Raw genomic sequence first — 27,891 nt, forward strand, 5'->3', positions numbered from 1 at the left:
AAAAACGGGTAAATGCTTTAACAATATTGGTAACTCTACATGCATAGTAAAACAAAACATTAGCACACTGCTGTTCAGAACTAAGCTCAGAAAGCAAAGTAGTCATTTGCGTCGCGAATACACAATTTCAGAAGTAAATTTCTAAATCAATCTTAAAAAGTTAGCAATCGCACCGCAATTGCCTAATCTGACTAAAAGTAGTCAATCGTGGTTCCATTGACCAAAGATACAGTTCAGCAGTACAACAACCCTCGAAAGTTGTTTAGGCCGCTAAATTGGCCCCAAACATCGCTAAATTCTAAACTAATGCAAAACGGTAAATTCTTTAAGATGGTTGTTTCGAAGCCATGTGAGTGTCCTAATGGAATCTGTCATTCCGAGGAGTTATACATACATTTTCCGAAAATTTCTAAATTCCACAACTTTTTTCACGCCTTAGCTCAATTTATGCTTATGAAGCACGAATCATGCTTTAAAAACAGAATTTATGATGTACGTAGCTTTTTGCTACCATCGTGTATTATCTAGATGACTCATTGCACGTCAACAATAATATATGTACCTTCATAGGGTGCTAGGACAATAGACCGAAAGACAGCGGATCGAAAGCGAAAATTGGGACATGGATCGAAAATTGAATAATTCAAGTTGCTTATTGGCCAATCAGATTTAAGGGCTCATTTATTATACAGCATATAACATGTTCTATTGTGATATTTTGATCGGTTGTGATAGATTCATATCAAGTCCCACGGGCCGCTAAGGCATGGTCATGGCTCGCGAGGCATGGCCATAATGTGGTAATTATATTGCAGCTCGCAAGTAATGCTTAATTTCAACCAATAAGAATAGAGATTAATTTTCGATCTATTGTCCCATTTTTTCTGTTTTCGATGTCCTTTCGATCTATAGTCCGTAGATGTTTTTTCACTGTTCTGTTTTCGCCCTGAATGAGGAAGAGTGGTGCGTTGGGCACACCACAGGATAAACGTCACAAACAGAACAGAGCTAATAAAGGAAAATGCGGCTTCTACGATTTTTATTGAGGTAAAGTTGATCATTTCAGTGGAAAGTGTGGGAAAGTTGCTTTGATTAGGGGAAATTCAGTTTCTCCACGGAATTCGATGCAGAGCTGCTTTCATATTTGAAGATTTGTGCGATAAAGTCAGGATAATTCATGATCAGGCATTTACCAAGGCCGCCATTTAAAAGTTTCATTTAATTTAATCCAGTTGTCTAATAATAAAAATGAGTTAGGTTGCGAATTTAAAATAGCATGGGAATTTATAGTTTTAAGTTCAATCTTAAATTTTGTTTTGAAAAAAAATAAATGTCCATAATTGGTTTCTCGACCTCAACCAATATATCCAGTTTAAGCTTTGAAAATGAGAAGTTGTTATGCGGTTTTGATTAAGATATTTAATTTTGTTTACTCGTAGTGCAGTTTCCTCCTCGTCAAGTACCGTTTTCTTTCATGTTTTCAGCAACAAGGGCAATAATTAGCACTTTTTAAATTAGATTTCGTTAAAATTTCGTTTTTATGTAAATCTTGCTGAACCTGTGGGAAAATAAGTACATTTTACTGAAACCCCGGTGACATTGTCCCAGTTTTTGACAGGTGACTTTTTTGCTTTGCCACAATCAGTCTTTCGTCTTTTTGCTGATTTGTTTTTTTTGCGGAATATGGGTTGGCAATTGATTCAAGGTCGTAATTGATTTTATATTTTCTGTCAATTTTAAATTTCGAAACGACTTAATTAGAAAGTAGCACCATTTTAGAAAAACTCTTTAGTGATTTAAGATTGAATTACAGTTTCAAATGTCAAAAGAAATGTTAGCCAAGAAAACTAAAGTAGAGTTTTGAAAAAATACCAAAATTTTTGAATTTGCTTTTGCAACAAGATTTGTTTGTACCAGCTATCATTTTTAGTACCAACACAAAAATTATCATGAGTTAATTTCACAATTAAAAACTTGATGGTAACGGTGTCTTATTCTTGCTGTTAATGACTTCTTTGCTTCTTTTTGTGTCCAAAACGTCATTGCTGATAGGACAAATTCAATTGCAGTTTTTTAACCTTTTTTTTATTCCATACACAGTAGACATTGGACACACGCCAAAGCAGTCGCGATTCTGCGCAATCTTCCTAAACTCAAAGTTTCAATGTAATTAACAAAGTCTTTGCCCTTCTCAAAATTAACAACTTCCAAATTACAGGAAATTGATAATGCAAAGCAGTTCGAAATTACAAGAAGCATCATTTTTAGAAGTTTAATTTTTCACTTAAAACACTTGATTCTGCATCGGGGTAAATTGTTGACGATTTGTATGCTATACATTTGCGGTGGTCTGAGAGATTCAAATTTTGGTTTGATTTTGGTCTGAAGATGTATTATCACAAAAATATTTGTAACAAGTGTGACGAAAATGAGAACTGCATCCAGATCTGTGAAAAGTTGTCACTAACATTTTTAAGATCTTTTCCATTTTGCCCCCCCCCCCCCCCCCCCCCAGCTTAGTGGGTGCATATTATTTGCACCCCCCAGACGGACGTACCAAATTTTTACATAATGAATTACTATGTAATGGCACGTGCTCTGTAACGGGGGGCGCATAACGTACTTGGGGGCCCAAACGGAAAACATCCAAATTTTGAGATAACGGACGTTTTTGGAGCCTGTGACGTTTGACTAACAATGCTAGTTTATGTGTCTGAAAACTTGAAAGCACACACCGATGTCAAAAATAACAGCACCAATATATTTAGAAAATGTGTGATGTAATTAAACAAGATAAAATTTCAAACCTCAACTTATAAAAAGTTTTAAAATTAAGTGTCTTGCATTACTTTCACAAGAGTGAACGAAATTTATGGAACCAATCAATTTTTTTCTGATACTTAATCCAAGAAATTAGCAAAATATAAAGAACTGCTGTGCAGAGAAACAATTTTTTAAACGTACAAATAGTTTCAAATCTTAAATTGGCTGGAATTGGAATTTATTAGTCTTTTTTGAATTGTGTAGAACGGCTGGGCAAGTGTTCGCGAGTGTTCAAATTTAGCGGGGATAGATAACCAAGTTGTTTGGATAAACGAGAGGCATAAATATGTTTTTGTTTGAATAAATTCATATTTGTAGCCAAATTTCAAAAAAACTTGGCTGTACAATTACCCATAAATTTCCAGCGATTAATATTTATTTTTGCCCATTTAAATTTGAGCCGAGAGTTGCTTAAACTTAAGTCATTTTAATTCGAATTGTTTACAAAACTTATGAATGCTGTCAACAATATTTCAAATTTTTCTGAATTGGTCGAAAAAGTGACAAAACGGTTGAAAATGGCAGATATTTCCAAATGTCTCCAAAATATGCAAAATTAAGAATAGGATTGGACTAAAATCGCTCATCTGGTTTGCTCTAAGATGTCAAAACTTTCCTCTGCGAAACTAGTGGTGCTGGAATGTAATTTTCTCATTCCTTCAAGAAAAATGTAGCAACTAAACTTCCCCATTTCCCAGCCCCCCCCCCCCCCCATTTTTACATATATTTGGTCCTGGCTTTTTTGTATATATCTTGATCAACCTATTAATTAGATATGTATTGTATTTTGTATCTTATCGATCGCACAAATCCTGCGTTTGTTCTCTCCATTCATCGTTATTTTTTGAGGAAAAGAGCTCGGAAGAATGCAACTCGCATGGCTTCGATTGTGAGATAGATCCATCCTCTTACCATGACACCAATTGAGCCCACGATATTGCTCAGAGAGAACCAGAACACCCTCTGAACCTGAAAAGACATATAAATATCGAGTCGTTTTTGCGAAATGCAAACATTATGCGAATCATGTTGTAGCTTCAATTGTGAAACTGGGAAGGCAGTTACCAAATGGCAACTGTTTCTTCTTTTTCCCGCGCCGGTAGATTATGACCCTCCATACTTCATTAATTACAACTTTTTTATTGTTATATACAGATTTTATTGGAAAGCACCACCTCTTATTTGGTTATGAAAACCATTATTAGCGTAAAAATAATAATGATTTGTATTAGTTTGATCACACGTGGAAATCTTATGATATTTTCAATTAATAGTTGGTATTAGTTCGCAGGCATTAGTTTGTTCACAGATGGTGGTAATGAAAACACAAATGTTGTACATGTGGGAGGGGAGGAGGAAACCGTCATGAACGAAATTTTTGCAAGGAAAAAATTGTTTTAAATTTGCAAACCAGCATTAAATGAACTGTTTTAAAATTTCTGAAGTATAGAAAACGAAGTCACGTTTGCTCGAACTACAGAGCACTCTGAGGAAGACATTACAGCTTTGAATGTGTTCAAAGAGACAATCAAACATAACGGGCGGAGAACAATATAAACCTGGCCTCTCATAGAAGGAACCATGTAGATTCGAAAATAACTACTTCTGTGCCCTAAATCAGCCGGAAAGCATAAACAGAAGATTTTACAGAAATCCAGAATGAAACGAAAGCTACGAAAAAATCTTTGAAAACAGACACCAAGAAAACTTTGTTAAGCCCGTTGAAATATCTGAACCCCTTCTAAAATCTGGTTCATGCCTCATGACCCAGTTCAAAATCTGAATAAATTAGGCAAAGTCCGTCGAGTTGCTAACGTGGCCTCTATATTCCTTGGTAATTCATTGAACTCCAATTTCCTAACAAGACCAAACTTTCTCAATAACCTTATCGATGTACTTGATTGTTTACGCAGATATGAATTTGCCAAGGCAATCACTATGCTCTTCCTCTTCATTCAACCCCATCCTAAATGAAAACAGTCTCAAGAACGACAACTTTTTTGTAATTATTATTGTAGATTTTAAACTGTCCACTAAAGGATGCGATTGCTGGTCTCTATTGTCGCAATTGGTTGAACATGCTCATTGCTCATTACATGCCGAAATCCTGCGTTAGCTCTCCACTGGTCGTTATTTTTTGAGGAAAAAAGCCCTGAAGAATGCAACTCACATGGCTTCGATTCTGAGATAGGTCCATCCTCTGCAAAGGATTTGTACAGCAAATGTTTTTTTCCAAGTTTTGAATATGCGAAGGTTTTGTTCAGGAGCAAAATTTTAAAATTTTGTCAAACTTCTGCGCAAAACTTTTCCTGATATCCAGAAGAAGTCAGTCAACCTAATCTATTACTCAGCAATTTTTAAAGATACTTTAAAAATAAAAAACCAATATTTAAAGAGGGAAATAAATCAGATGTATCAGGCTAAAGAAACACGAGTTTGCTATGCTGCTGCTCAAAAGTTTTTGAAAAAATCTTATTTGACAAAATATATAGCTACTTTTGGAAACGGTTCCACCCCAGTCATTATGGTTTTCCGGAAAAGTTGATCAGTGGCACTTCAGCAAGTAAATTTTCTCGGTAAAGTCTACGAATGCAACAATTTTGAATCCATTAAAAGCTAAGTGTATTGTATTTTGGTTTTGACAAGGCGTTTGGCACAGTTCCACATGGTACTCTCTTGACGAAATTGACGAAACTAGGAATAGGCGGAAGCATATGGGGTTTTATAAAATCATATTTAATCGAACGAAAACAATTCTTGCAAATAAACGGTTAAAAAATCCCTCATGAATGTTACCGGTGGTGTTCCCGAAAATTCGGTACTTGGACTCTTGCTATTTCTGCTCTTCCTTAATGACCTACCGGAAGCAGTGATTAACATTGATAGTTACGGCTATGCAGACGACTTTGAAGCAAGTACCTTAAGTCAAAATAATTTGAATCAAGCAACAGAAAATATCGATAAGTGGCTTGAAGAAAATAAAATGAAACCAAATACCAAAAATCTTCACGTCCTTAATATTGAGGGCGACCTGAATGCAAAATAACTCAATTCGCCGCTTTCACCAATGACATCCCATTGTAATTTTGGGTTATATGTACAACAAATTCTCTTATGGAATGAACTTTGTGCAATTATCTAAAAAGGCAATTGCAGCTCTGTATCAAATTGAAAGAAACCGTACATCAGCATGTGATTATAATTTGAAACTGAACGCATACACAGGCTATTTAGTACCGAACACAGCCTTCAACTCTCAAATCTGGCTCTCCAACAAAACAAATCTTCATTAGTTTGAAAAATTATAACATCGTGCAACGAAATGGATTTTAGGCTCAAATGTCGATATCCGAGAACTCTTGCAACCACTAAGAGTTTACCACGTTGAAATGCATGATTTTTTTTTCTTTCGATAAAGCGGGTTATTAAATTGCCAATGACTTTCTAGAAAGTGAAAAAATGAGATAAACTGAAGGGGGTGAATATATAATACCAGAATCCCGTCTAAACAGAACTGACGAAAACTCCTTCAGACGAACTAAACTACCATTCAACTACAAATCTAGAACGTATACTGACTGCGGACAGTTTTTGAACAAAACAACCTTGAAGAGCATATACTGGAAGTTCTTTGAGAAACAGTACAACGAAAGAAATAAATGTAGCTGGAGATGTAATTGAATCATTTGCAGATGTGGAAACTAACATACTGAATAAATTAAAACTCAATTGGAATATAACAACAGGAGTAAAGGTGACAGTTACAGGAACTTCATGGGGGCATCTACAACTTGGTGTGACACTTGCTTTTTTGTGGGTTCTCAACAAAATCGCGATGCAAAGAAAACCTCCCCTCCCACTCGTTGGGGGTTCCTGTCACTGTCTTTCAGATCTTGGATTGTTTACGAAGTGCTCCCATTACAGCATAATAGTGAATCTATTATTATAATGAATCAAATTTTTATAATGTAAACAGATGTGAAACCTTCTTGTCGAGCGTGGTGATGAGGAAAGCGGTCATCTGCATCATGTAGGCAATGACTGAGCTCACTGCAAAAGCTAAGCAACCCCAGGTCAGGGCACGGGTTATCTGAAATGAGCCCAAGAACTGTAAAGTCTGGATTTCATAAAATCATACTTTACAGGAAATTCATAAATTTACACAATTTATGAAGCAAATGATGCGGTTTCTTTTGTCTCGGTTTTTGAGCGCACCTCACCCCCAATTAAAATAACCCACCTTGTTTTAGATAGGAAAAACCCTCAAGGAAAAATCAAATTGGAGCTATCTTCCGGAAGGTTTATTTCCTAGATTCCTTTTCTCTTATCTTTTTTTAAGTTTTAATCACTTTCAAATATCCTTTTTAATTTGTGTTTCTATTTGTTTCCTTCCTTTGACAAGAGGCGTTTCAACAGACCAATTAAATGGATTACGCTAAAAAAATTGGAATGGCTATCCCCATCTATACATTAAGATACAAACATGAAATTCAATTTCAAAAACGAGTGAAACTATAAAATTTTGGCATTGGAATTGTCAATCGCTTATAATTGGTTTATGATCTTAGATGGTATCTAAACATAGGTCAACCCATACCTCAGCGGCCCACAGCCGAAGATGAGATCAAATTAACCGTTTAGTTATGATAAGAACGTTTGTAATTGGGTATTATGGCATTGGGATTTTAATATTGATTCAAAGTGTCACGCAATCTTACCGAAGATACGTTGTGCCTATTGTTGCTATTATTGTTACTATTGGATGAGCCGGTGTTGCGTCGTTGAGCGATGAGTCGGAGGAGTTTAGCAGTGAAGTAGATCACTATTAGGACACCCGGGATCCCCAGAAGGGCCGATATCTGGTCATATCTGTCAGAAGTTGACAGACATCTGATGCCGGGAGTGAGATGAGATTGAAGGTTCCTGGGGATTCCCAGAGATATCAGCACAACTAGAGTCATGCCTGGTCAAATCATGTTTTCAATTTTAACACGATTTAGCTGCAACTGATGGATAATCTGTTTGCTCAATAAATCTTATATTTTATTAAAATATTAACTAAAATTTAGATCACTTGTTGATCTTTGCCATGGTTTAAGTTGAATTTAATCGTCCATTAGTAGATTTATAATGCGGTTTTCTATTATATTGCTCCTGCCATTTGCTCTGTCGGCATTTTGTCGTCAACGAAATTTTTCCCATGTGGGAGTCATTTTCATTGTTAAATTCTTCTACCAAATTTACAATGTTCTTGCCCCAAACATCAAACCCATTAAAGTTCATAATTTGGAGTCCGATTTTTTGTTTTGCAAGATGTTTGCAAGATGTTATCTTTCCCTATTATGTTTTCTTTGCTCATTTTCGTCTTATCAATATCTGTTGTTGATTTCGTCTTGCTTGTTAATTTTTGATACTTTTAAAATGTACTTTACGATGGCAAAAACCAATAATATGAAAGACTGAAATTTTGCGTTTTTTCAAAGCATTTCTTCAAACTTCAATCGTTTCGCAAGGGACCCTGTGTTCCAGAAAGGAGGCTCACCCATTTGTACTTTGTACCTTTGACCTTTCTTTTGAGCCGATGATCACAGGGTATGACATCGCCTTTAAAGCTCCCGACCAAAACAGATAGTAGGTTTATTACCTAACGGCAAGAAATGCGCGCAAAGCTGAGAAAATCTAAAAAAATTTTAAAGTTAAGTCGGAGCCATTTATTAATTTAAGTTTAGGCTTTGGTACTGATGAGCAACTGAAAACTTACGGTACGTTAGAAAACTGATACAACGTTTCAAAAAAATTGTTCGAAGTGGCAAAAGATACACTAGCAGAATTACATGCGATGATTTAAAATGAACAAAATTATTATTTCTCTTAAAATTGCCGCAATATAATCGAAATCAAAACCTGCTCAAACAATTGTACTGCAATTTCGATGGAGCTTCATCAGATAACGTTTTCAAAGTGATTATATTCAGTGTTTGTATTTTAAAAACCTCAATATACAATCAAGAGTTTATAAAACAAACCACTCTTTGATAACAGCAAACAATGACAAAGAAAATGCAGGATTATGAATAAGGGTGACCATAGTCATCACAATATATGGTAACTCTCTGCAGAGCTATTCTAATAGGAGTTTCCTACTAATGTTTAGGTTCCGTGTGCAGTTTTTATGTTTCCTTTTCAAATATTTTCTTAAGTGTTTAGGTTCGCAAGCGTCCGGTATTCTGCTAAGATGAGAAAATTTCGCAAGTTCTGAGGATGGAAAATAGCACTAAGTTTCACAAGAATCAATTGAAGAATGAATGAATAATTCGTGTTATGCATTTCGTATTTATACTTTTTATTTACATTTTTGTCCAATCAGAATTGAGTTCATTCTATTAATAGATAGTGGATATTTTATAAGTTTTATTTGAGTCTGAGTCTTCATGCTCGATACTGCGGCCATCTAGAAAAGCGTTTAGCATGGGTTGGAAAACCCATTAACATGTGAGTTTGAGTTCTGGTTTTAAGTTGTGTCAAGTTTTTCTTGATCGAAAATGTTCAGTTGTGGTTTTGTTATGTTCACTTTTGTGTGTCAGTTTTGCTTGTGAGAGGATTCCTCGGAATGATTCTGTGGCAATTTGTTGCCAGTACAGTACAAATTTGTCGTTGGGGATAGAAATGTGAGCTTTGTCCCCTTTCGTCATTCTGTATGCGGTGAATGGGTGGAGGCATCTGGAGCCCAGGGGATTAGTTTTGCTATTATTCCTTGCGTAGCTGCATTGGCAATCTCGTTCTTAGTGTGATTAGGACGCCCAGAGAAGTCCATTAGCATTAGTTGTAACGTCAGTGAAGATTAGATTTGAGATGAACTAATGCAATTTTTTGGGAAATGTGGTTAGAGTTAATTGAAGTGGTTCCCAAATGTCTTTTTTTGATTAGATTTTGTGGGATCAGGAGGAAATGGACTGACAGAAATGGGGGAAATTTTAATGGGAACGGTGATTGTGAATCAAGGATTTGAATTTCAGTTGAGTATTTAATACTTCGATTGACTGCTAGCGGTCACGGGTTTTTGGTACAAATTTGTTGGGGGAAGGAGGGGGTAGATTCTTTTAAATTGTGTTTGCTCGGTTTTATTTGGAAATGGTTTTTTGGTTTTATTATTTGTCGAGTTTAGAATTATTATTTCAGTGAAGTATTATGGCTCGACAATTAACTGGGTTAAAGGTGTCCAATATTCTATCGACACATCCAGAAAGGTTCGTTGTTTTTATAGTTTTAAAGTTTTTGTTTTCATTTTATACATTCTTTAATATGGCCTTGTTTAGGCGTACCCGGCAAAGAAGTGATCAATTGGGGGATGTAAGTAAGTTTAAGGAGGAGTATCTAAAGAGGGGTAAGTTAATAGAACTTGGGTGGAAGGAAGTTCCATGGGTTGACGGATCTGGGTTGAAGAGTTGGCATCAATTAAGGGCTAAGTTAGTTGAAGAGGGGAGGGGGTCAATAGTAGGTGAAAACGGTTGGCCGAAGTTGCCGTTAGAGATTCGAAATGGAGAAATAGTCGTGATAAAGGAAGATTTTTGTAAAGAAGTAGAAGCGCTTGCTGATATAAATCAAGTTGAAAATTTTATCGCTAATATGCCGGCTTATCATGATGAATCACGCATATTTGCTAAGGTATCAGCTTATGAATGTTTTTATGGCTCAGTCGGCTGGACATTTAATATTGAAGGAATTCTAAATGGAGAAGTTCCCTCTGACCTAGATTGTAATAGGAGAGATGCAATGATACAGTTTGGTCCCTGGTGGACACGATCACATATAGAAATAGGTGGGAGTGATAGTATATCAAAGAAAATTGTAGGAGAAAAACTGTTTCTCATTTGTGGGAGCTACACGATGTCCATTGCATTTGATAATGTTCTGGGAACACCCCAGTATTTCATGGAATTAATTAGACGTGGTCCTAAAGCTAGTGAGCTGCCGAGTGACATTTGGTTCTATATATCAAATAAGTCTAGTGTTTTATGTCAGCCATCACTCTGTGCTCATGCTGTTTTAACAATGTCATTGGGAGTCTCCCTAGTTACTGGCTGGGAAGCACATGACTTAAGAAATTCAAGAGTTGCCCAAAGGACATTTACTTCATTTGGGTTAGGGGCTCGAAAGGGAGTTGTTGAGAAAATTTTGAAAGACAACGGCAAGGAAGCTGCTTTAGAATGGGCATTAAAGAGAGATAAGGACGTCGGTGGCTCCTCAGATGTTACGGAACATATACAATCTTCAGTAAAGAATGAATTCACTATGACTAAGAGACCATATAAGAAAAGGATTAAGTGGGGGGGGGGGTGTGTAAGTCTAAGAAATTGAGTAAAACGGGAGACGTGGGCGAGCTGGAAGAAGACCCAATTGTGTACACTTTCCTGCCTCCAAAGGATCCTTCCAAGCTTTAACGTAAGTTTTAGTTTTAATAATTTGGGTTACGGCAGGTCTGAATTTTTATGAAAAAGTAATTGCCCGACCTTTTAAAGATTGTTATTCCGAGTTAAGATGGTGATATATGTCTACAAATATGGTTGAACAATAATAGTTTGATGCCAATTCAGGTGCAGAATAATTGTTTTTGAGAAGAAATCGATCTTTTTGTCAATTCGACGTACCCAATTTGATGTAGGGTATTCGTTAAAAAAAATAATTGCCCCGTGTTGGGAAGTACTGCTTCAGAGTTAAAACTAAGATTTTTTGGAAGAAATAAGTGTAATTAGTTAGAGTTTGATGTCAATTTACCCGCGTAACACTTTTTCCGGAGAAACATACACTTTTTTAAGAGCTTTTCTCTCACCTAATATGTTGTGCTGAGTGGTTTGTAGTGGTTGCTCGCGCTCTCTCATGCGGTTTTCGATGATTACAGAGGTCTAAGTAATTAGATAATAATGAGTACAAAAAGGTTTTGAACCGTAAAAAGATTTAAATGTGAGTATTCTGCTTTTTTTGTAATTTTCTAATTTTTTGTTAAGAATTTGTAAAAGGAATATAATGGAATCTTGTTCAATATAAACACAAGGTTTACATCGAAATGCATTTTAGTGGGGAATGAGATTAGAGTGAAGGGGTGTGAGGAGGGGCGGGTCGAAGTGACAGGGAATCATTCATTGTGTAGTTCGAATGTTGGTTCGAGGGTGTCGTTGCTAGGGTTTTTGAGACTGTCGAGAACTTGTTGATAGTCTAAACAGCTGGGGCTAAAGGTGACCTTCTTTAGGGTGTAGCCCGGGTCAACAAATTCTACAAAAAGGGAAATGGTACCGTCATTGCGGACAATGTAGTCGTCAAATGTAACTAGCATTGCTCGGCGACCATGACGCAAGTAAAGGTACATGGGGAAAGGGAGAATTGTTGGGAAGTAACCTGCGTCATGGTCTTGTCGGTAAATATCCCAATTTATGAAGGGCGAATTTACATTATGGTTTAAATTACTCATTTTAATTGATATTTAATAATTCAAATTCCCCGTTTAAAAATTCCTCTGTGCTAAGTTCTATAAATGAAATAACGTCAATGTAGGAGGGAGAATTTTTTTCAAAAATTACTTTGTGGGTGGTATTTTCGAACGTCGTTACCCAGAATACAATGGACTCGTCAGGAAATTTAAGGTATTGATCAAAATAACATAGGCAAATATTAAAATCTACATAAAAATACATAAATAGAGTAAATCGTGTGGATATAAAATCAAAATATGGGAGAGTGTCTTCATAATGTTCGAGTGAAAGAAATTCGGGGGTTGAGGACCTGGACATTAATGTGTTTGGGGATTTTTAGTTTGGGATTGTCTATGGCGAGGGAGGGGGTTGGCTGAAGGGGGAACTTGCAATTGGGGAAGGGGTTAAAGGCTCATCTGAAATAATTTCGTAGTCGGGGGATTCTGGGGTGTCGGGGATAGGCTCGGGATGCTGTGAGTGTTGAATGAGGCTGCTAATAACTAAAGGATGGTGAAAAATAAAATCAATGTTGGCGTTTTGGTTATTGTTATTTATACAGTTTTGGATTTCTGACCAAACGGGGGATGTGTAGTCAATTATGACAGGGTATGTGTGCACGGTTACTGTTTCGTTTATAATAAATTCCTGGCGTATATTAAGTTGGATGAGGGGTTCCTGGTGTGATAAAAGGAAATTCTATAACTGTCGATTGTGGCGTTGTAATGATTAAGGGATGTAAAGATTGGGTTTTGTATTTCTATGAAAAATTCGTAAATTGGTTCAGCCATTCAAAGTTTTGTTTTTCCATACAATTGGGTAAATGCTGCTACTGGAATCTGTTTTCTGCATTCAAGGAATAAATAGTGAAATAGTGCATTTCGCCAAATATTTTCGCTTTTTTTGAAAATAATTCCCTGTCTTGTGATTGGTTGGTAATTCAAATTTCCATTTTCGCTTTAGCTTTTTGTTAATTCGTGTTTATTTTTCATTTTTGGGGTCTGAATTGTGTTGCATTTCACACATTCGCTTCCCCGTGTGAGGTTAAAACTGTATTTGATTTCGGTTTATTTAAAGTTACTTTTGTTTGATTCTGTTGTGTGGCAGGTAAGTTGATTTATCATTTTTCTCGGTTGTTTAGAAGTGATTTCTTGGTTGTTGTTTTGTATGTTGAGTTTGATGGTCCCTGATGTCCTCCTTTTGGATTTGAAAATCAAAGAAACTGATAGGTCTGCTTTTGCTCGAATATTAGGAATACCGTTGTTGCTAATTCTGTTTCGCGTGTTTTTCCGTTGGTTTTTATATTAATGCTGGACTGCGATTATTTAGGCACAAACTTCTTTAGCGCTTGAGCTGATAACTAAGCTGCGTTTTGGAGGCTGATGAGATTAGCATTGTAATGTAAGAGTTTTCTTTTTTTTGTTTTCTTTTGTTAAGTTTCCTGTTATTTTAGTTTTTTCCCAAATTTTGAAATAGTATCTTTGAGGAAAGACTTAGGAAAAATTTTAAGCCGGGTTCCACGAGAAGCCCGGGGATCCGTTATTATTTTTTTTTGAGTCCGAATTTTGGGCTGAAAGTTTGAGGGTCGTAGCTCTTCTAATTTTCGAGATATCGCACTTTAAAGTTGAAAATTTTTTCGACACTTGTAATTTTTTCCAAAATTAGTCTTCCCAAGGGAAAATTTCTGGACTTAGGCGTTTTCTTTGAATTTTTTGTTGCGAAAAAAAATTTTTTGTTTTTGTATAAAAAAATTTTTAGATTCTTATTAAACACTTCCGGTGTTCATGGCTCTGATTGGGTACGCCCCGTAATGAGTTGGTATGTGCATGTTCTGGTATATGAGTGTAAATTGGCTGAGAAGTGACTGGCGGAGGTCTGTTAATATGTTCAATCGTTAGTGTTGGCTCTTCCGATCTTTTCAGTCTTTTGATGTAGTCCCTCAAAAAGGTATACGGTGTACGTACTCGTGTGCTATCGTTGTCCTGCTGGGTGTCAAATTCGTTTTTAATTTCCAAAGGCAGAACAAGTGAACATTTATGTAGTGGATGTTCAGGATGCTCTTGTAGATATTCATAGTCATTGATTGCAACTACTTGCACTGGCTTCGTTTTGATCTTTCTCCCTTCGTGTGTTATTCGGAAAGGAAACCTGCGGTGTAGTTTTGCCCATTTATGTAATAAATGTGAGTATGTGAGATGCAGAAAAACACTTATCAGGAATGAAAGGAATCCAAATAGTAGTGACATCTGCCACGGAATGTATTCTTTCAGTCTGTTTTCAAGCTTGGGCTTCAGTGCTTGAATTTTCTCCAGAATTGGTTGCGCTATCTTTTCGATCGTTTGTTTGCTGGTTCTTCTTGAATCAATTTGTTGGAATTGTGGCTGTATCTGATGTAGAATTTGAATTTGTGCTTCTGATCTTGATGAGAAACTTGGTAGTTCTTCAAGTGGCGGTAGGAGGTTAAAGATGGTACTTATTGGGTCAGGTAATTGGAAGTCGAGTCGTATTGCCGGTACCGAATCGCAAGCTGTAAGATTTGATCGTAAATGAATGTTTGGTCCACGTAGTTGTTTTCCACATCCCAGTTTAATGATGCAAACTCTGCATCCAGGATGCTCAATCCTTGCTAAGGGATTGCTGCCATTCCCTGCGCTCTCGATGATTGTGTAGTCGTCGCTTGCCGATGTAATTAACCAACGACCGAAGCCGAGATTGCGAGCCTTTTCAGTCAATGGCAATTCGATTACATCCAATTGACAGCGTTGCAATGCAAGTAGCTCGTCGTCGTGGTATAAAAGAGTAGCCATGCAAGACTGATAATGTATGGCTTTTGTAGGTATGGCTTTTGTGCATATTGCATATTTTTGGGACCCAATACAATTTTCGAGCTCTTTGTCATCGATAAACGCGAGGTCTTCTCCTTCGTCCGAGACGGCCATGTATTTGGCTTCTAGACGCCAAACTAATGCTTTGCCTGTATCCCCGTCTGGCATGGGGATGGGAATGGCATGCAGCACATTCATAACTGTGCTCTTTGATGCCATCGGTATGGCCAGTGTCAGGATCAGACCTGATTCAATTGCCTCAACTTGTGTGACCAATTTTGTCTCATAGTACGAGAGATTGTCTTGAATTGGTACGGCAAGTGACAATCGGTCCTGTAGCCCATTTTGTTGTAAATGTACCATTGTAAGAATTTCATGGAGCTGCTGACGAGGTACCAGCGACATAGGTAATAGCTGGTTCATGAGTGGTGTTAGTGAGTTCAGAACATTAATTCTAAAGGTGTACAGAGCTACTCTGTAGGTTTTAATGTTCGCCAGAATTGTCTGAAAGATATTGCTTAAGACAAGACTGTGTTGGTTTATTTGTTCGCGTACATAAAGGTATTGTAGGCAGTTTCTCATATGGTGGACATTCTGACGGAGCTCAGTGAACTGCCCCTCTGCTAGCTCCCAGTTCCTGTTTTGGGTTTTAATTATCTCATCCTGTGCCTCTTTTATTGCTTTAAGTTCTCCCGAGACCACAAAGAATTTTTCGTTCTGTGAAGTTGTTATTTGTTCGACATGTTCTGTTAGGTGTTGGAGGTAAGCCTTGGCTTGTCTGATGTTTTCTTGGTTTCGTTTTACCCGTTTGTCGCATCCGCCAAATACCGATTTGATAAAGCACAGGAGTTTGTCTCCTGCGCCAATTCCAATTCCCTGAAATGCAGCGGCTGCTGCCCTTGGTTTGCGAGAAAAAGTTGTATCAGTTGCGGCGTGTGAGCGGAGAAGTTGTGACTTTTCTAGTTTTTAGAATTCGATATCCTGCTGTGCGAGTTTGTTTTCCATGATAGCTTGTTTTGCGATCCATTGTAAGCCAGATGTTGATTCAGTCATGTTGGTATAATTGAGTGGGCAACCATAATTCTTTGAGGTCCACATGCTTGCCAGTTCTCGAGTGAGATTTGTAAGTTTCGACTCTACTGTTTTATTGTAGACTGGGTAAGGGACTAGGATTTCTGTCTTTACAAATTTTTCTGTTAAGAGAATTTTCTGATGTAAGTTAAAAAGTACACCATCTTTAGTTGCCACTGCTGGCTGGTTACTTGAGGTGGTTTAAATATTTGTCAATAAGTAAAGTAGGAAGCAGGCTATAGCTTGTTCTGGAAGTTGGCTACTGCTGATCCGATTGCTGAATTTCGTAGGGAATCTGTCTCAGGCAAGTTGTTTCCATCTTCCATTCCTTGTGTTTGTTCAGTTGCATCATTGTTTTGGGGCATTGAATTGTTGGTTTCCGCAGAATTGAAGGTAACATCGATGTTTCCCGAGGCTATTGAGAAATAGAACTCAAGCGAGGACTCGGTGTCACTAGTGCTAGTTTCTATATCGCTATTTTCTGCATCACTGAAAGCAATGGAGAGGTCAGGGTCAGGGTAATGACTGAGTGGGAAGTAAGTGATCACTTTCACTTGCGGATCTTCTTCGGAAACTTGTAGGCTGTTATGTACTGAGTGCTGTCTTGCCAATGCAAGGTGGTCGCTTCGTCTCAGGTTTTAGGGCCTTTGTGAGCCAAATCGGGCATCTGTTTGAGGGAAATTACTGTTTGCAGAAAAGACGTAGTCTCCCACATCTATTGTTTCTGGTGTTTCTCTTTCTTCAGACGGCACTGAGCCTTCCACAAAGAATGTATTTTCGTCGTATATAGTGTCTTGTTGTATTTGTTGATGGTTTGTTGGCGGTTCTTGTGCTGAGAAGCTCGCCGTTTGTACATTTTGATTGAAACTGATTGATCTGGTTTCTGGCACTGTTCTGGGTAGAGTCATTGCTTCTTGGTTGATGTGGTTCTCGATCTGGTTATCAAAGAACTGGGGTTCTCGTTCCTCTTCAGGGATTGAGGGATCGGCCTCAAAATTTCGAGGGTCGATTGATTCTAAGTCTTGGATTTCATATTGTGGTTTTATTAGTCGCAATCGCATTCTGTGTACACATTGTGTATAGTTTAATAATTTTCCGCACAATATAGTTGGCATTTGTGAGTCTCTTCTCCAATCGGTACATAGGAATCCATCTGCTCTGTTGTTTGTTCATAGTTGCGATTTGTGTTGAACATTTTGGGTCCAAAATGAGGCAATAAGTTTGTTCTTTCAGAGGAGATGCATTGGCTTTCCTTTCGTAATATTTCTTTTTTTCGTTTTGAGGTATGAACGAATAAGATTTTCTTTTACGGAAGCGAATAGCTCAGTTGTTTTATCCTGGATTTCCTTTATGCAATCCGCTTTTGGCTTGTGTTGCCAAAGACGTGTGTTTTGAAAGCGTAGGTCGAGTGGGTTGACTGGCGTGCGTCCGTGAAATACGTCTGATGGCGTACACCCTATTGCTGGAGCGTAGGTAGTGTTGTGTATGAATACTGCAATATCAACGTATCTATGCCAGTCGGAAGACGTTTGGTTTTCATTGATTCGCAGAATTTGTTTGAGTGGGCGTGGTTTCTTTCGAGTAATCCAATTGTTTGTGCGTGTTTCAATGTGCAGTGTTTGAGTTTGATCTCAAGAATTGTGGCGAGTTCAATCATTAAATGTGACGTAAAAGCTGTCCCTAGATCGCAGATTATCTGTGATGGAATGTATGAATGTTTCAGGAAAATAAAAATAAGCGCTCGGGCTACAATGTCGGCGTCACCTTTCATCAGAGGTATTGCGAATAAGTATTTCGAGAAGACATCTATCCCGGATATTATGAAGGTGTACGGTGAAGGGTGCACTTTTCCGACGACAAGGTCGATGAGGAGTACATCTGCTGGAAAATTTTGGAAGGAAGGCATTGGTTGTAGAGGTGGTCTCAGAGCTGCTGTGGGACTAGGTTTCGTTTGTAAACAAGTCACACATTTTCTGATGTAGTCAGTTAGTGTTTCGGTGAAATTGGGGAAATAGAACCGCTTCCGAAATTCGGCTATGGTACGCGACACACCTTTATGTCCGCTCCAGACACTGTTGTGGATGCGGAAGAGTACTTCTTTTTGCAAGTGAATTGGAACACAGTATTGTTTGATGAAGCTGTTGCCTGTCTGATTGTAGAAATTCCTGTGTAGCACTCCGTCAAACATAGCGAGTCTTGGGTATTGTTTCAGGTACTTTTTCAAGTCTGCTGAGAGGTATTGGGCGGTTGTTGGTGGGCCTGTTTCGAACCAAAGGATAACTCTTTTGATGTCTGAGTCTCTTTGTTGTTCGGCTCTTAGATTCAATGGCGAGTGGCTGGTTGTATCAAAGTCGTCCATTGGATTGTGTTCGTGTATTGCCTGGAGCTGCGCCGGTTTTATTTGTTGAATATGAACCTCCTCAATGATTTCTGTTTGATCTGTTTCGTTGACGGTCTGAAAAAGATAGTGTTTCCTAGTATTTTCCTTGTATGTTTCGTGCAGGAGTGTATTAATTGAGTTGTTCGGGACTTCGGCGGTAGTGTCAATTCGCACTTCACTGATTGGTATCTTCTAGTTGATGCGAAGTGTGAGTTTTTCCTTCGGGTTTATGTGTATCCTTGAGAGGTAATCTGCCGCAAGGTTGGCTTTTCCGGGGATACGTCCTAGTATTATTTCAAAACTCAATACGTGATCTAATGCGTTCCACGGCGTTGGTGGGATGATCTTTGTTTGAAAGAATCTGGTGACAGCTCTGTTGTCTGTCAGGACTAGTACTGGTTTCTCGCATCCCCAAAGGATGTTCGCAGACATATCAAGGGCAAAATGAACGGCAAGAAATTCTTTCGCGTAGATTGACATCTTGAGTTGATTCGGTTTGAAAATACGTGAACCGAAACTTACAGGTGCATAAATTTTGTGTTCAGACGCTCCGTTTGTCGTTTGGGTGTAATCCTCGATCATTAATACAAATCCGGCAGCATAGAATGATGCATCGGCCATAATGACATATTGTCTATTGGTCATCGGTAGCCGTAGTGATATTTCACAGGCTGATTGTAGATCTTGTGTCAGTTTCTTTAACATTATGTTGTGCTCCTCGTTTATTTCAAAGTCTGTTTCTTTCTTGAGTAATCTATAAAAAGGAAGCAGCTTTTCTCCGAGCTCTGGTATGAAGGCTTTGTAAAAATTGAAGAAACCGATCATTCTTTTCGTTTGCTTAACATTTTTCGGCATCTTGAATGTTCTGAGGAACGTCACGATTTTCTGTTTAATGGGGGTCAGACCCTCTGAAGTTATCGTGTTCCCCAAGAACTGAATTTCCTTCAAACCAAAGGCGCATTTATCTGTAGCTAGCTTCATTCCTGATTCTCTGATGCACGTGAAGACTGCTGATAGTTTTTCCAGCATATCTGGGAGATCATGAGCACCTACTCCTATATCGTCTACATATTGAAAACATTTGTCAGCGGTAATTACGGGGTCAAGATTCTGTCGCATGAAGGAGCTGAATGCGCTGACACTTCTGCTCAGTCCTTGTGCTAATCTTTTAAATGCGTAAGTTCGCGATGCAAAATTGAAAGCGAGCAGTTGGATAGATTGTTCGTCGGCCATTGGCACGGAGTAGTATCCGTGGCTTCCGTCCATTTTGCAAAAGAGCTTTTTGCCTGCAAGATGGCTTCCTGCGTCAGCCAGTGTTGATATTGGGAAATTGTTGTTGTTATAGTCATTTCGAATCAAGTGGTTGATTTTACGCAGATCTATTAATATTCGTAGTTTTCCATTCGGTTTTCTTTTCGCGAAGATTGGTGATGAATATCTACTGAATGGCAACGTTGTAATCACGCCGTAATATTGTAATAAGGCGAGTTCTACTAGGAGATCGTCTTTGAGGTGGATGGAAACTCTTTGGGGTTTTTGAATATACTGGTCTATCAGTATCAGGCGTCAGTTTTACTGAGAATTTTGAGGTGTAGCCAATGTCAAGTCGATGTCTTGTAAATATATCGTTGAATTCCAATAAGAGATCCTCTGTCTTCTTCTTTTCGTCGTCTGTTAGGACACTTCCGTGCCAGTTAAAGGATTTCAAGAATGTTTTTCGGTCCTCTACATTATCCAGTGGTCGAATGGACTCTCTCTTCTTGAAGCGAATGAGTTCTTCGTAAATCCGTTTTTCTAGTCCTGTGAGTTTGGATGGATCTTCAGTTGTCTCTGGGGTTGGAAACCAATGTTTTGCGTTGTGGTTAATTGTGATGTGATTTAGCTGGCCCTTCGCTACTTTCCCAATATGTTTCGATATGGTTTTTGTTGTCTTTGAGAAATGATCTGTTTCCAACAACTTGGGCTCTAATGGGATAAGATAGCGAGCTTGTTCGGGTGTGATTATTGTGAAGGTTGCAGGTAGTGTGTTTCTTTCGATTGTGATCGGTACCTCCGTTGTGTTGATAGCCATTAGTTAAATTGGTTTGTCCTTTAGCATTTCGTTTATCGTACTCGTAAGGCAGACTCCTATGTTTTCGAGTTTTGTTGTAGGCTCTACTATTCCAATTTGGTGATCTGCTTCTAATGGTTGATAGGGCATGAGTTCAATCATTTTCTGTTCGCCGGGGTTAATTATAACTCGAGTGGTTGTTTTAAGATAAGTTTTACGCTTATTATTGAATCGTTTCGATGTTTTTGAGCCTGCCGTCTGCATCAAATTCAGCTGAAATGTGAATTCAGGGAAATGTAGATAGCGGTTGTGGGCGTCGATTGTTATTTCATTTTTGTCGAAAAAGGGGAATTCAAGTAATATGCCGGAGAGTTTCTCAAAAACCATAAAGTCCTCTGTGAGTTCTAAATGGCCAATTTTGAATGTTTTGTCGTGAATAAGATTTGAGACTGATGCATAAACGCTGTGGAGACGGTAATTTCCGGTGGTGCCTTTTTTATGGGTTTTTGCGTTAGATGATTGTAGATTTTATCAAAATGTTTTCGTGACATAGCGCTACTAAATGCTCCAGTGTCAGCTATGGCTTTCATTGTAATTGAGCCTAATTGAATAGGAATTAGAAAAACGTTTTCGTTATAGCTAGTTGTACAGTAAGAAATTTTTTGTAGAAAAGCATGCAGGTTATTCAGTTTTTTGGCTGTTTGTTAAATGGCATTGTTGCGTCTCGATAAGGTGGTTGCCTCTGAGTGCAATCACGTGCGGTATGCTCGTTGCTTGCGCATATCCTGCAAAAAGTTCGCATTGGCGTGGGAGATCGTTGTCGCTGGTTGTATTGTTGACTTTGGTTGTTGTATCTGCTTATCGCGTTTGTACCTCTTCCTCTACCTCGATAGAAAGGGCGGTTTTGACAACCTGAGAAGCTTCTATTTTGGTTTGGCGTTCTGTATGCTGTGTTATTTCTGTTGTAGTTTGTGAAAGGCTTGTTAAATTTATTCTGGGTGGTGTTCGGCCATCTTGGTGGTGTTGTTTGTGAGACTAATGCCTGAATTGAAGCTATTCCTGCTGCCATTATATTTTCGTCCGCTTGGTTAAAAGCAGAGTTTTGGGAGCTTGTGAGTGAGTTGAAGGCTGTGGTGTGTGCTGGCTCTGGGTTTAATTGGTCTATTCGAAGTCGTCTTTTGACTATAGAGCATAAGTCGTTTACTCCGACATTGTCCAATTCTCTGAGAAGAACTTTTTTGTATTTGGAGGGCATCCCCTGTATAAATTGTTCTCGGATTCTTCTTGTCCGCTCGTCATTGCGGTCAATTCCGGCACCAACGTCATCGACGATTGCTAAGTTGGCAAGCCGCTGTAAGTCAGTTAGAAAATCGTCTGGTTGTTCCCTCACGGGATCAAATTTTCTGCTCTGTAAATCTAACTCAAAATTACGCCGTTGGTCTGGACCTGAGTAGCGGTTGCGTAACTGTTCTAATGCGTCATCAAGGGCGTTTCGTGTGTTTTCTGGTAAGCGTAGATAATAGTTTAATGCGTTTCCGTCGAGGTGTAAATGTAGGTATCGGGCTTGTTGGTTATGATCCGCCGGAATTCTGGCAACTGCTGTGCTTGCTCTCAAAAGACCTTCAAATTGGTCCCAGTTTTCGTTGGGTAGCCCGGCAAAACGTTTGAGCGATACGTGTGGTGGGTGCGGCGCGGCCATATTTGTTGTTGTATTTTATGAGTGAAAAGAACAATTCTCCTGTTGATCTTGTCCGTTTGTTTTCAATCGACAAAGTGGGCAGGTCTGGCGTATTGGTTTATGTGAGGTGATTAAGTTGGTTTTTCCTGTATTAGCTTTTATGAGTTCGTGTATATCACCTTCTGGGAGTTTAAGTTTTGTTGAGTTTGAATTATTTTTAATGATGATTATTCCATACCTCTTGGAGATCGGTGGAACAATTTTGACATTGGGGAGTTGTAAAACGGCATCTAGAATTTGCTTGTTTTTGAGTGATAAGTTTCCCAAAAGAATAAACATTAGTTTGAGATAAACATGAATTTTAAGACAATTGTTTTATGAAGCTTCAGCTGTGATAATTTTTCTCTGATTCCGTTTCTTTCGTGTTGCAGAATGACGCTCTTGATCTCTGTCGCCATATGGTAACTCTCTGCAGAGCTATTCTAATAGGAGTTTCCTACTAATGTTTAGGTTCCGTGTGCAGTTTTTATGTTTCCTTTTCAAATATTTTCTTAAGTGTTTAGGTTCGCAAGCGTCCGGTATTCTGCTAAGATGAGAAAATTTCGCAAGTTCTGAGGATGGAAAATAGCACTAAGTTTCACAAGAATCAATTGAAGAATGAATGAATAATTCGTGTTATGCATTTCGTATTTATACTTTTTATTTACATTTTTGTCCAATCAGAATTGACTTCATTCTATTAATAGATAGTGAATATTTTATAAGTTTTATTTGAGTCTGAGTCTTCATGCTCGATACAATATAATAATTACTGCACTGAAATTTTGAATCATTAGAAAAGACTTATTTTCGTTTGAGACACTGATGACTTCAGTTCGTATTTCAAAAATAGTCATAGCTCGGATAACAACCTTGAATTTAAATGATTAGATCCAATTTTACCAGTTTTGATTTTATAGCAATGATTGATATTATTAGTACAAAACAGAAAAATTGTTGGCAATCTTGAAAGTTCAAAAAAATTCAAAAATTATAAAATGTTTCCAAGTAGTTTGATTCAATTGCTGCAGTGTGCAACTTCTAATTCTTGCAAGTTCTGTAGTGTTTTAATGCTTGTACTGTTTCGTCTACAAAAGCCATTAACGAGAGCAAAAATAATTCTTAAAACAACTGCAAAATCTGAAAAATTTATTAATATTTATAATAAGGCACCAGAGGGAGAGGTAAAACCCTATTACTTGAAGCCTGATTGTCTTAGCTTTTAGACTAGTAACTGCATCTTATATATCGTAAAATTGCATGTGACGTCAATTCCCTCAAGTATTTCAAATGGTATAAAAACAACGTAGATTAAAGTAGAGCATCAATAAATGTGATTATTGAAAAGTTGAAGGAGGAGACTTTATCAAGGCGACGCAGCGGCTATTTTTGAAAAACCAAATTTTTGTCTTTTTCTTGCTTATCTTGAGCAGACGTCTAAGCTTTCTCAAAACCTCATATGTTCTGAGCAAAAAACAATTTTCAAAACGGTTCTACAGAAATCCACTTCTCTGTAAGGGCGTTCGAATGATACTAGTCATTTCGTCCACCATCAATATTTCAAGGGTTGGGAAACTTCAGGACTTGAAAAATAAAAAGCCAAGCTACTATAGTGTCTTTTTGCTCATCAAATGAGGTCTGAACATCATTATTTTTCTGTTGGAATTGAGCTTTCTTTTTAAAATTTTTTCTATTTTCGAAAGTCACTTCAGTTTACTCAAAAAATTTGAATCAGTGGTTCTCCGATTTGATCAATAGAGGCTACATAATTATTTATTGTTTGCTGACAAACAACCAGATTTTTCAAGCTGCTTGAGGTATAATTCGGTAATTGGTCTTCATTTAGTCTGCATTACAGGTAAGTTTTGCATGACTTACAATAAGGCAGCTTCAATATTTTCCTTCGGCTCGATCCTTATGTACTTTGAGGTATTTTCATATTTGACTAAATTTCATGTTCGTCTTTCTGTTTTGTGTTCGTGTTTCTGTCTTCAATTCAAACTTAATTGACAAAAATTTTTTCATTTCAAGTTATTTTTTCTTTTTGTAAACTGGCCTTTTTATATGCTTACTTCCGGAAACATTTCTGAAATTATTGTGATAGCTGTCTAATATTCTGGAGGTGAAACAAATTAAAACAGAAGCCTGTCCATTTTGGAAGCCTGTCCCCCTTTCAATATCAAACATTAGATTAATGTTTGTTTCGCTTCAAAAATATAACTTCTCTGCTCTATATGTGTACAGGTTTACTAATAAAGACTAATTAAGTCGTCTTAATAATACATACTATGAAGCAAACATTAGACAAACTGAAGAAAAGGAAGAAAAAAATCAAAACATAGACAATTTAGGACCGAAGTTTTATCCAATTTTATCAAAATGTTTCCTCGAAAAAAAACATTGTCGAAATTTATGTCGCTGAATTGGTTGAATTCCTGAATTTATTCTTGCTGCCAATGAAGTGAAAAAAGGTTTCAATATTTGTATTGATAACCAGGTGGTTTGCAATCTAAATTTTGAATTTGATCTTTTATCAATGAGGGCTTTTATTGCTTTGTGTGTGATGAAGAGTTATGTTTGTGATCTAACCGATAGGAATCCATGCAGCTCGGCTACTGCAGTGCTCCTTGTACCAGACTCCGTACTTGACAGCAATGAATCTGTCAATCGCCACCAGACACGCAGTCCAGTCAGGAAGGAGGACCAGCACGTACACCGCGTGCATTGTAAACTGACATAGTATCTGAGATACCTCTCGTAAGCAGAAGTCCTTTCCTTGAAATTAGAAACGTCATGAGAAAAAACTTGAAATCTTAGATTCAATCGTTTGACTTAAGTTCATAGCATTCAGTTTTTATTTCAGTTATCTATTCACAGAATTAAGGTCGGTCAATTGAGCTCCATGAATATGTAACTTACTGTATTTTCCCAAACAAAAGTTTTAATAATTGGTCGAGCTTCAATATTGCTGTTCAAAATTTTGGCCACATTACGCTATTGTTAAATACTTTTGTGCTAAATTAGTGTAAATCTGCTTCTCCATTATCAAGCATGAAAGGACTTACCATATCCGATAATTTTTTTTTGCTTTTCATCTAAGTTTTTCAGTTATTAATTTCATAGTTTTCTGGGCCCAATGTTGAGCCAATTGTTAGTGCTAGGACAACTAATGTAGAAGTTATACATTTCTAAGCATAGGCTGATTTTAGTTCTTAATAAAACATGATCACTGAAAGTTCTGTGCTGCCTTAAAAATTGTACAGACTCTATTAGGTTTTTTTGCTTGACAAGAAAATTTTTGTCGCTAGCAATAATCGGTCACCAATTGCTTTGCAAAAAATCACAGATGCCCTTTTATGCCCCTAATAAATGCCGAGATATTTTTTGACTTTCGACGTTCTAATATAGACTCTGTTTCATTCATATCAGCAACAATCGGTATGTTTTATTGAAAACTCGCTTACCAAAAAGCGCACATGATCCGTAGCTGACAAACACTATCTGCTTGGCGATCTCTGCCAGAGACTGAACCATTAGTAGAGTCTTCGCAGAGAGATCCCCCGTAAGACCACGTGATATTATCACCACAGTCATCTTAAATGAAATTCATTACTTTGTTTCAAGTACCTTACATTTTCATAATGATGGAATGGCGCGTAATAATATGGACTTAGGAGATCCATGAGATTGACTGCAATTATTATTTCAATTCAAGCTATTTTTAAACAAAAGTTGATGCTAATTAAATAATGTTGGAAAGGGGAGGGGGATAGTTCCCAAAAGTGTTTACATGACCTGTGAAATTGCAGCTAGTACGGCGACCGCTGTTGCAACCTTGATAGGGGTCATATCAGGCAGGATGACTCCCCCGTCGTCCTCAAGTGGTTCTAAGTAATCGGTGGTGGTATTCAACGCCGACTCTGCTGTCTGTCCCCAATCTGCTTCCACAATTGAAATTTCCATCTCTATTTTGTTCAAGGCCCAAGTTCTTATTCTCCTATCTAAAATTGCGAAAATTCTCCTAACTACTAATTGTTAGACAACAATCTAACAATTGATTAAATATTTGGAAGAGCGAAGTATGTTTCTTGATCGATGAAATAAATTGTTAGAGCACGATAAATATTCGACAACTCGTAGAAGGTGACTGGACACTGTTGTAATCAAAATAATAGTTGATTAAAATAACTTAATCAACTCTCGTGGCGATGACAAGAGTTGCTTAACTTACCGATGAAAAAAATTTTCAGCGCCCGATGAATACCACAAAATTTTGAAGCAGTTGAGGAACTCTTTTTTTCGCCACTTTTGCTATATAAAGAGAGGCGGAAAGAAGTGGACTGAATAAGTTCATGGTGGCGTAAGTTATGCAAGTATTCGCAGCAAATTATTGAAAATATTACCTCAAGCCTGTTACCGCGTTATCAAAGTTTTCGCGATATCAATCGAGTGATAATGTTCTCAGCGTGATAGAATCGAGTGATAGAATGATACGTTCTAATTGCCCGTTCTCGTTAATAACCCCTATTATGGATATTTGCGATAATGGGTAGAGGAGGCGGTTGACGGGGGTGAAAAGAAACCGTAAAGATTTTGGGTTAGGTTTTGCGTAATTTATTACCATAATTTGGAAATATTATTTAAAAATTTAGCTAACCTTTTCTCCCCGCTGTATTCTTTTATGGTCTGATTGTATCGTTTAGATTCTTCTGCCATTATTTTTTTGGTTTAATTGCTGTCCAATTGTTAATTGGGGAGACCTGAAACTTTTGTTCAAAACATACCATTCTTGTATTGCGGTGTTTTCATTGGTCAAATTTTCTATTTTTTAAAATAACATTGTTAATGAATATGGTTTTAACCCGAAGGCAACTATTTTGTGTTCAAGACTGTACGCATCAATACATAATTAACGTTTATCCTCAAAAGCTTAAAAAAATTTACGGTATGAATCGTCTGCTTAGAATTCTGGATGCCTCTTAGCATTATATCAGTTGTAATTGTCACTCCCAAATATCGAATTTCTTTTTTTTATAAATGCAAAAAGTGCTTTGCAAAAATGCTAGGAAATATTTCCAAACGTTTACGAGAGACAAAAGGTTTTTTTGCCATCAAATTTGTTAATTTTCAGTGCTAAGAATATCAAAATTGTTTCAAACTAGCACGTAATTCTAACTGAACGGTACCCTGAAAAAGCAAATAAAATTTTAATTTTTTTCTCATTTTCCAAAAACTTAAAAATTTGAAATTTTGAAAATACTGCCATCCTAAAGGAGATGGTTTTTTTGATCAAGTGTTTGATTGGTGGAACAGACACAATAAAAATTTTTAAACATCCACCCAATGACAAAAATGCCCCAAATCAAAGCAATTTAAAGCTAATAAATACGTGTCAAACTTTATCCAAAAAAAACTTTAAAATTAATTTTAAAAAAATGATGTCATTTGCATGGACAATCAATTTAAAACAGCAGTTTTTCCGTTCTTTCTGTGTAAATGAACTATCTGTTGTCACTGTTCACTAATAGACTTTAACAATTTGCAAAGTGAAAATGCAAAAC

At 37.4% G+C, this 27,891-nt stretch overlaps 2 protein-coding genes across 3 annotated transcripts in view; one reads left to right on the forward strand and one right to left on the reverse strand.

The window, feature by feature from the left end:
• The window catches only part of LOC142336945 (uncharacterized), a 72,586-nt gene that overhangs the window by 8,748 nt on the left and 35,947 nt on the right, over positions 1–27,891 (forward strand). The gene's annotated exons all lie outside the window — the stretch shown is intronic.
• Positions 850–27,707, reverse strand: LOC142336067 (uncharacterized). Of its 2 annotated transcripts, XM_075384572.1 has the most exons (8): positions 26,988–27,707; positions 26,126–26,331; positions 25,795–25,924; positions 24,920–25,105; positions 7,542–7,786; positions 6,809–6,913; positions 3,631–3,792; positions 850–1,135 (listed from the first exon to the last, which is right to left on the reverse strand). In XM_075384572.1, exons 2-7 carry the CDS (start codon positions 26,291–26,293, stop codon positions 3,661–3,663), a joined length of 966 nt encoding a protein of 321 aa, XP_075240687.1. In that variant the 5' UTR covers positions 26,294–26,331; positions 26,988–27,707; the 3' UTR covers positions 850–1,135; positions 3,631–3,660. The 2 variants fall into 2 exon arrangements, with proteins under 2 accessions (XP_075240687.1, XP_075240686.1); XM_075384571.1 differs by lacking the exon at positions 850–1,135 and having other exon boundaries at positions 3,529–3,792.

Source organism: Convolutriloba macropyga, chromosome 3 (assembly GCF_964194025.1).
Source record: "Convolutriloba macropyga chromosome 3, txConMacr16.3, whole genome shotgun sequence".
NCBI classification, from domain to species: domain Eukaryota; kingdom Metazoa; phylum Xenacoelomorpha; order Acoela; family Convolutidae; genus Convolutriloba; species Convolutriloba macropyga.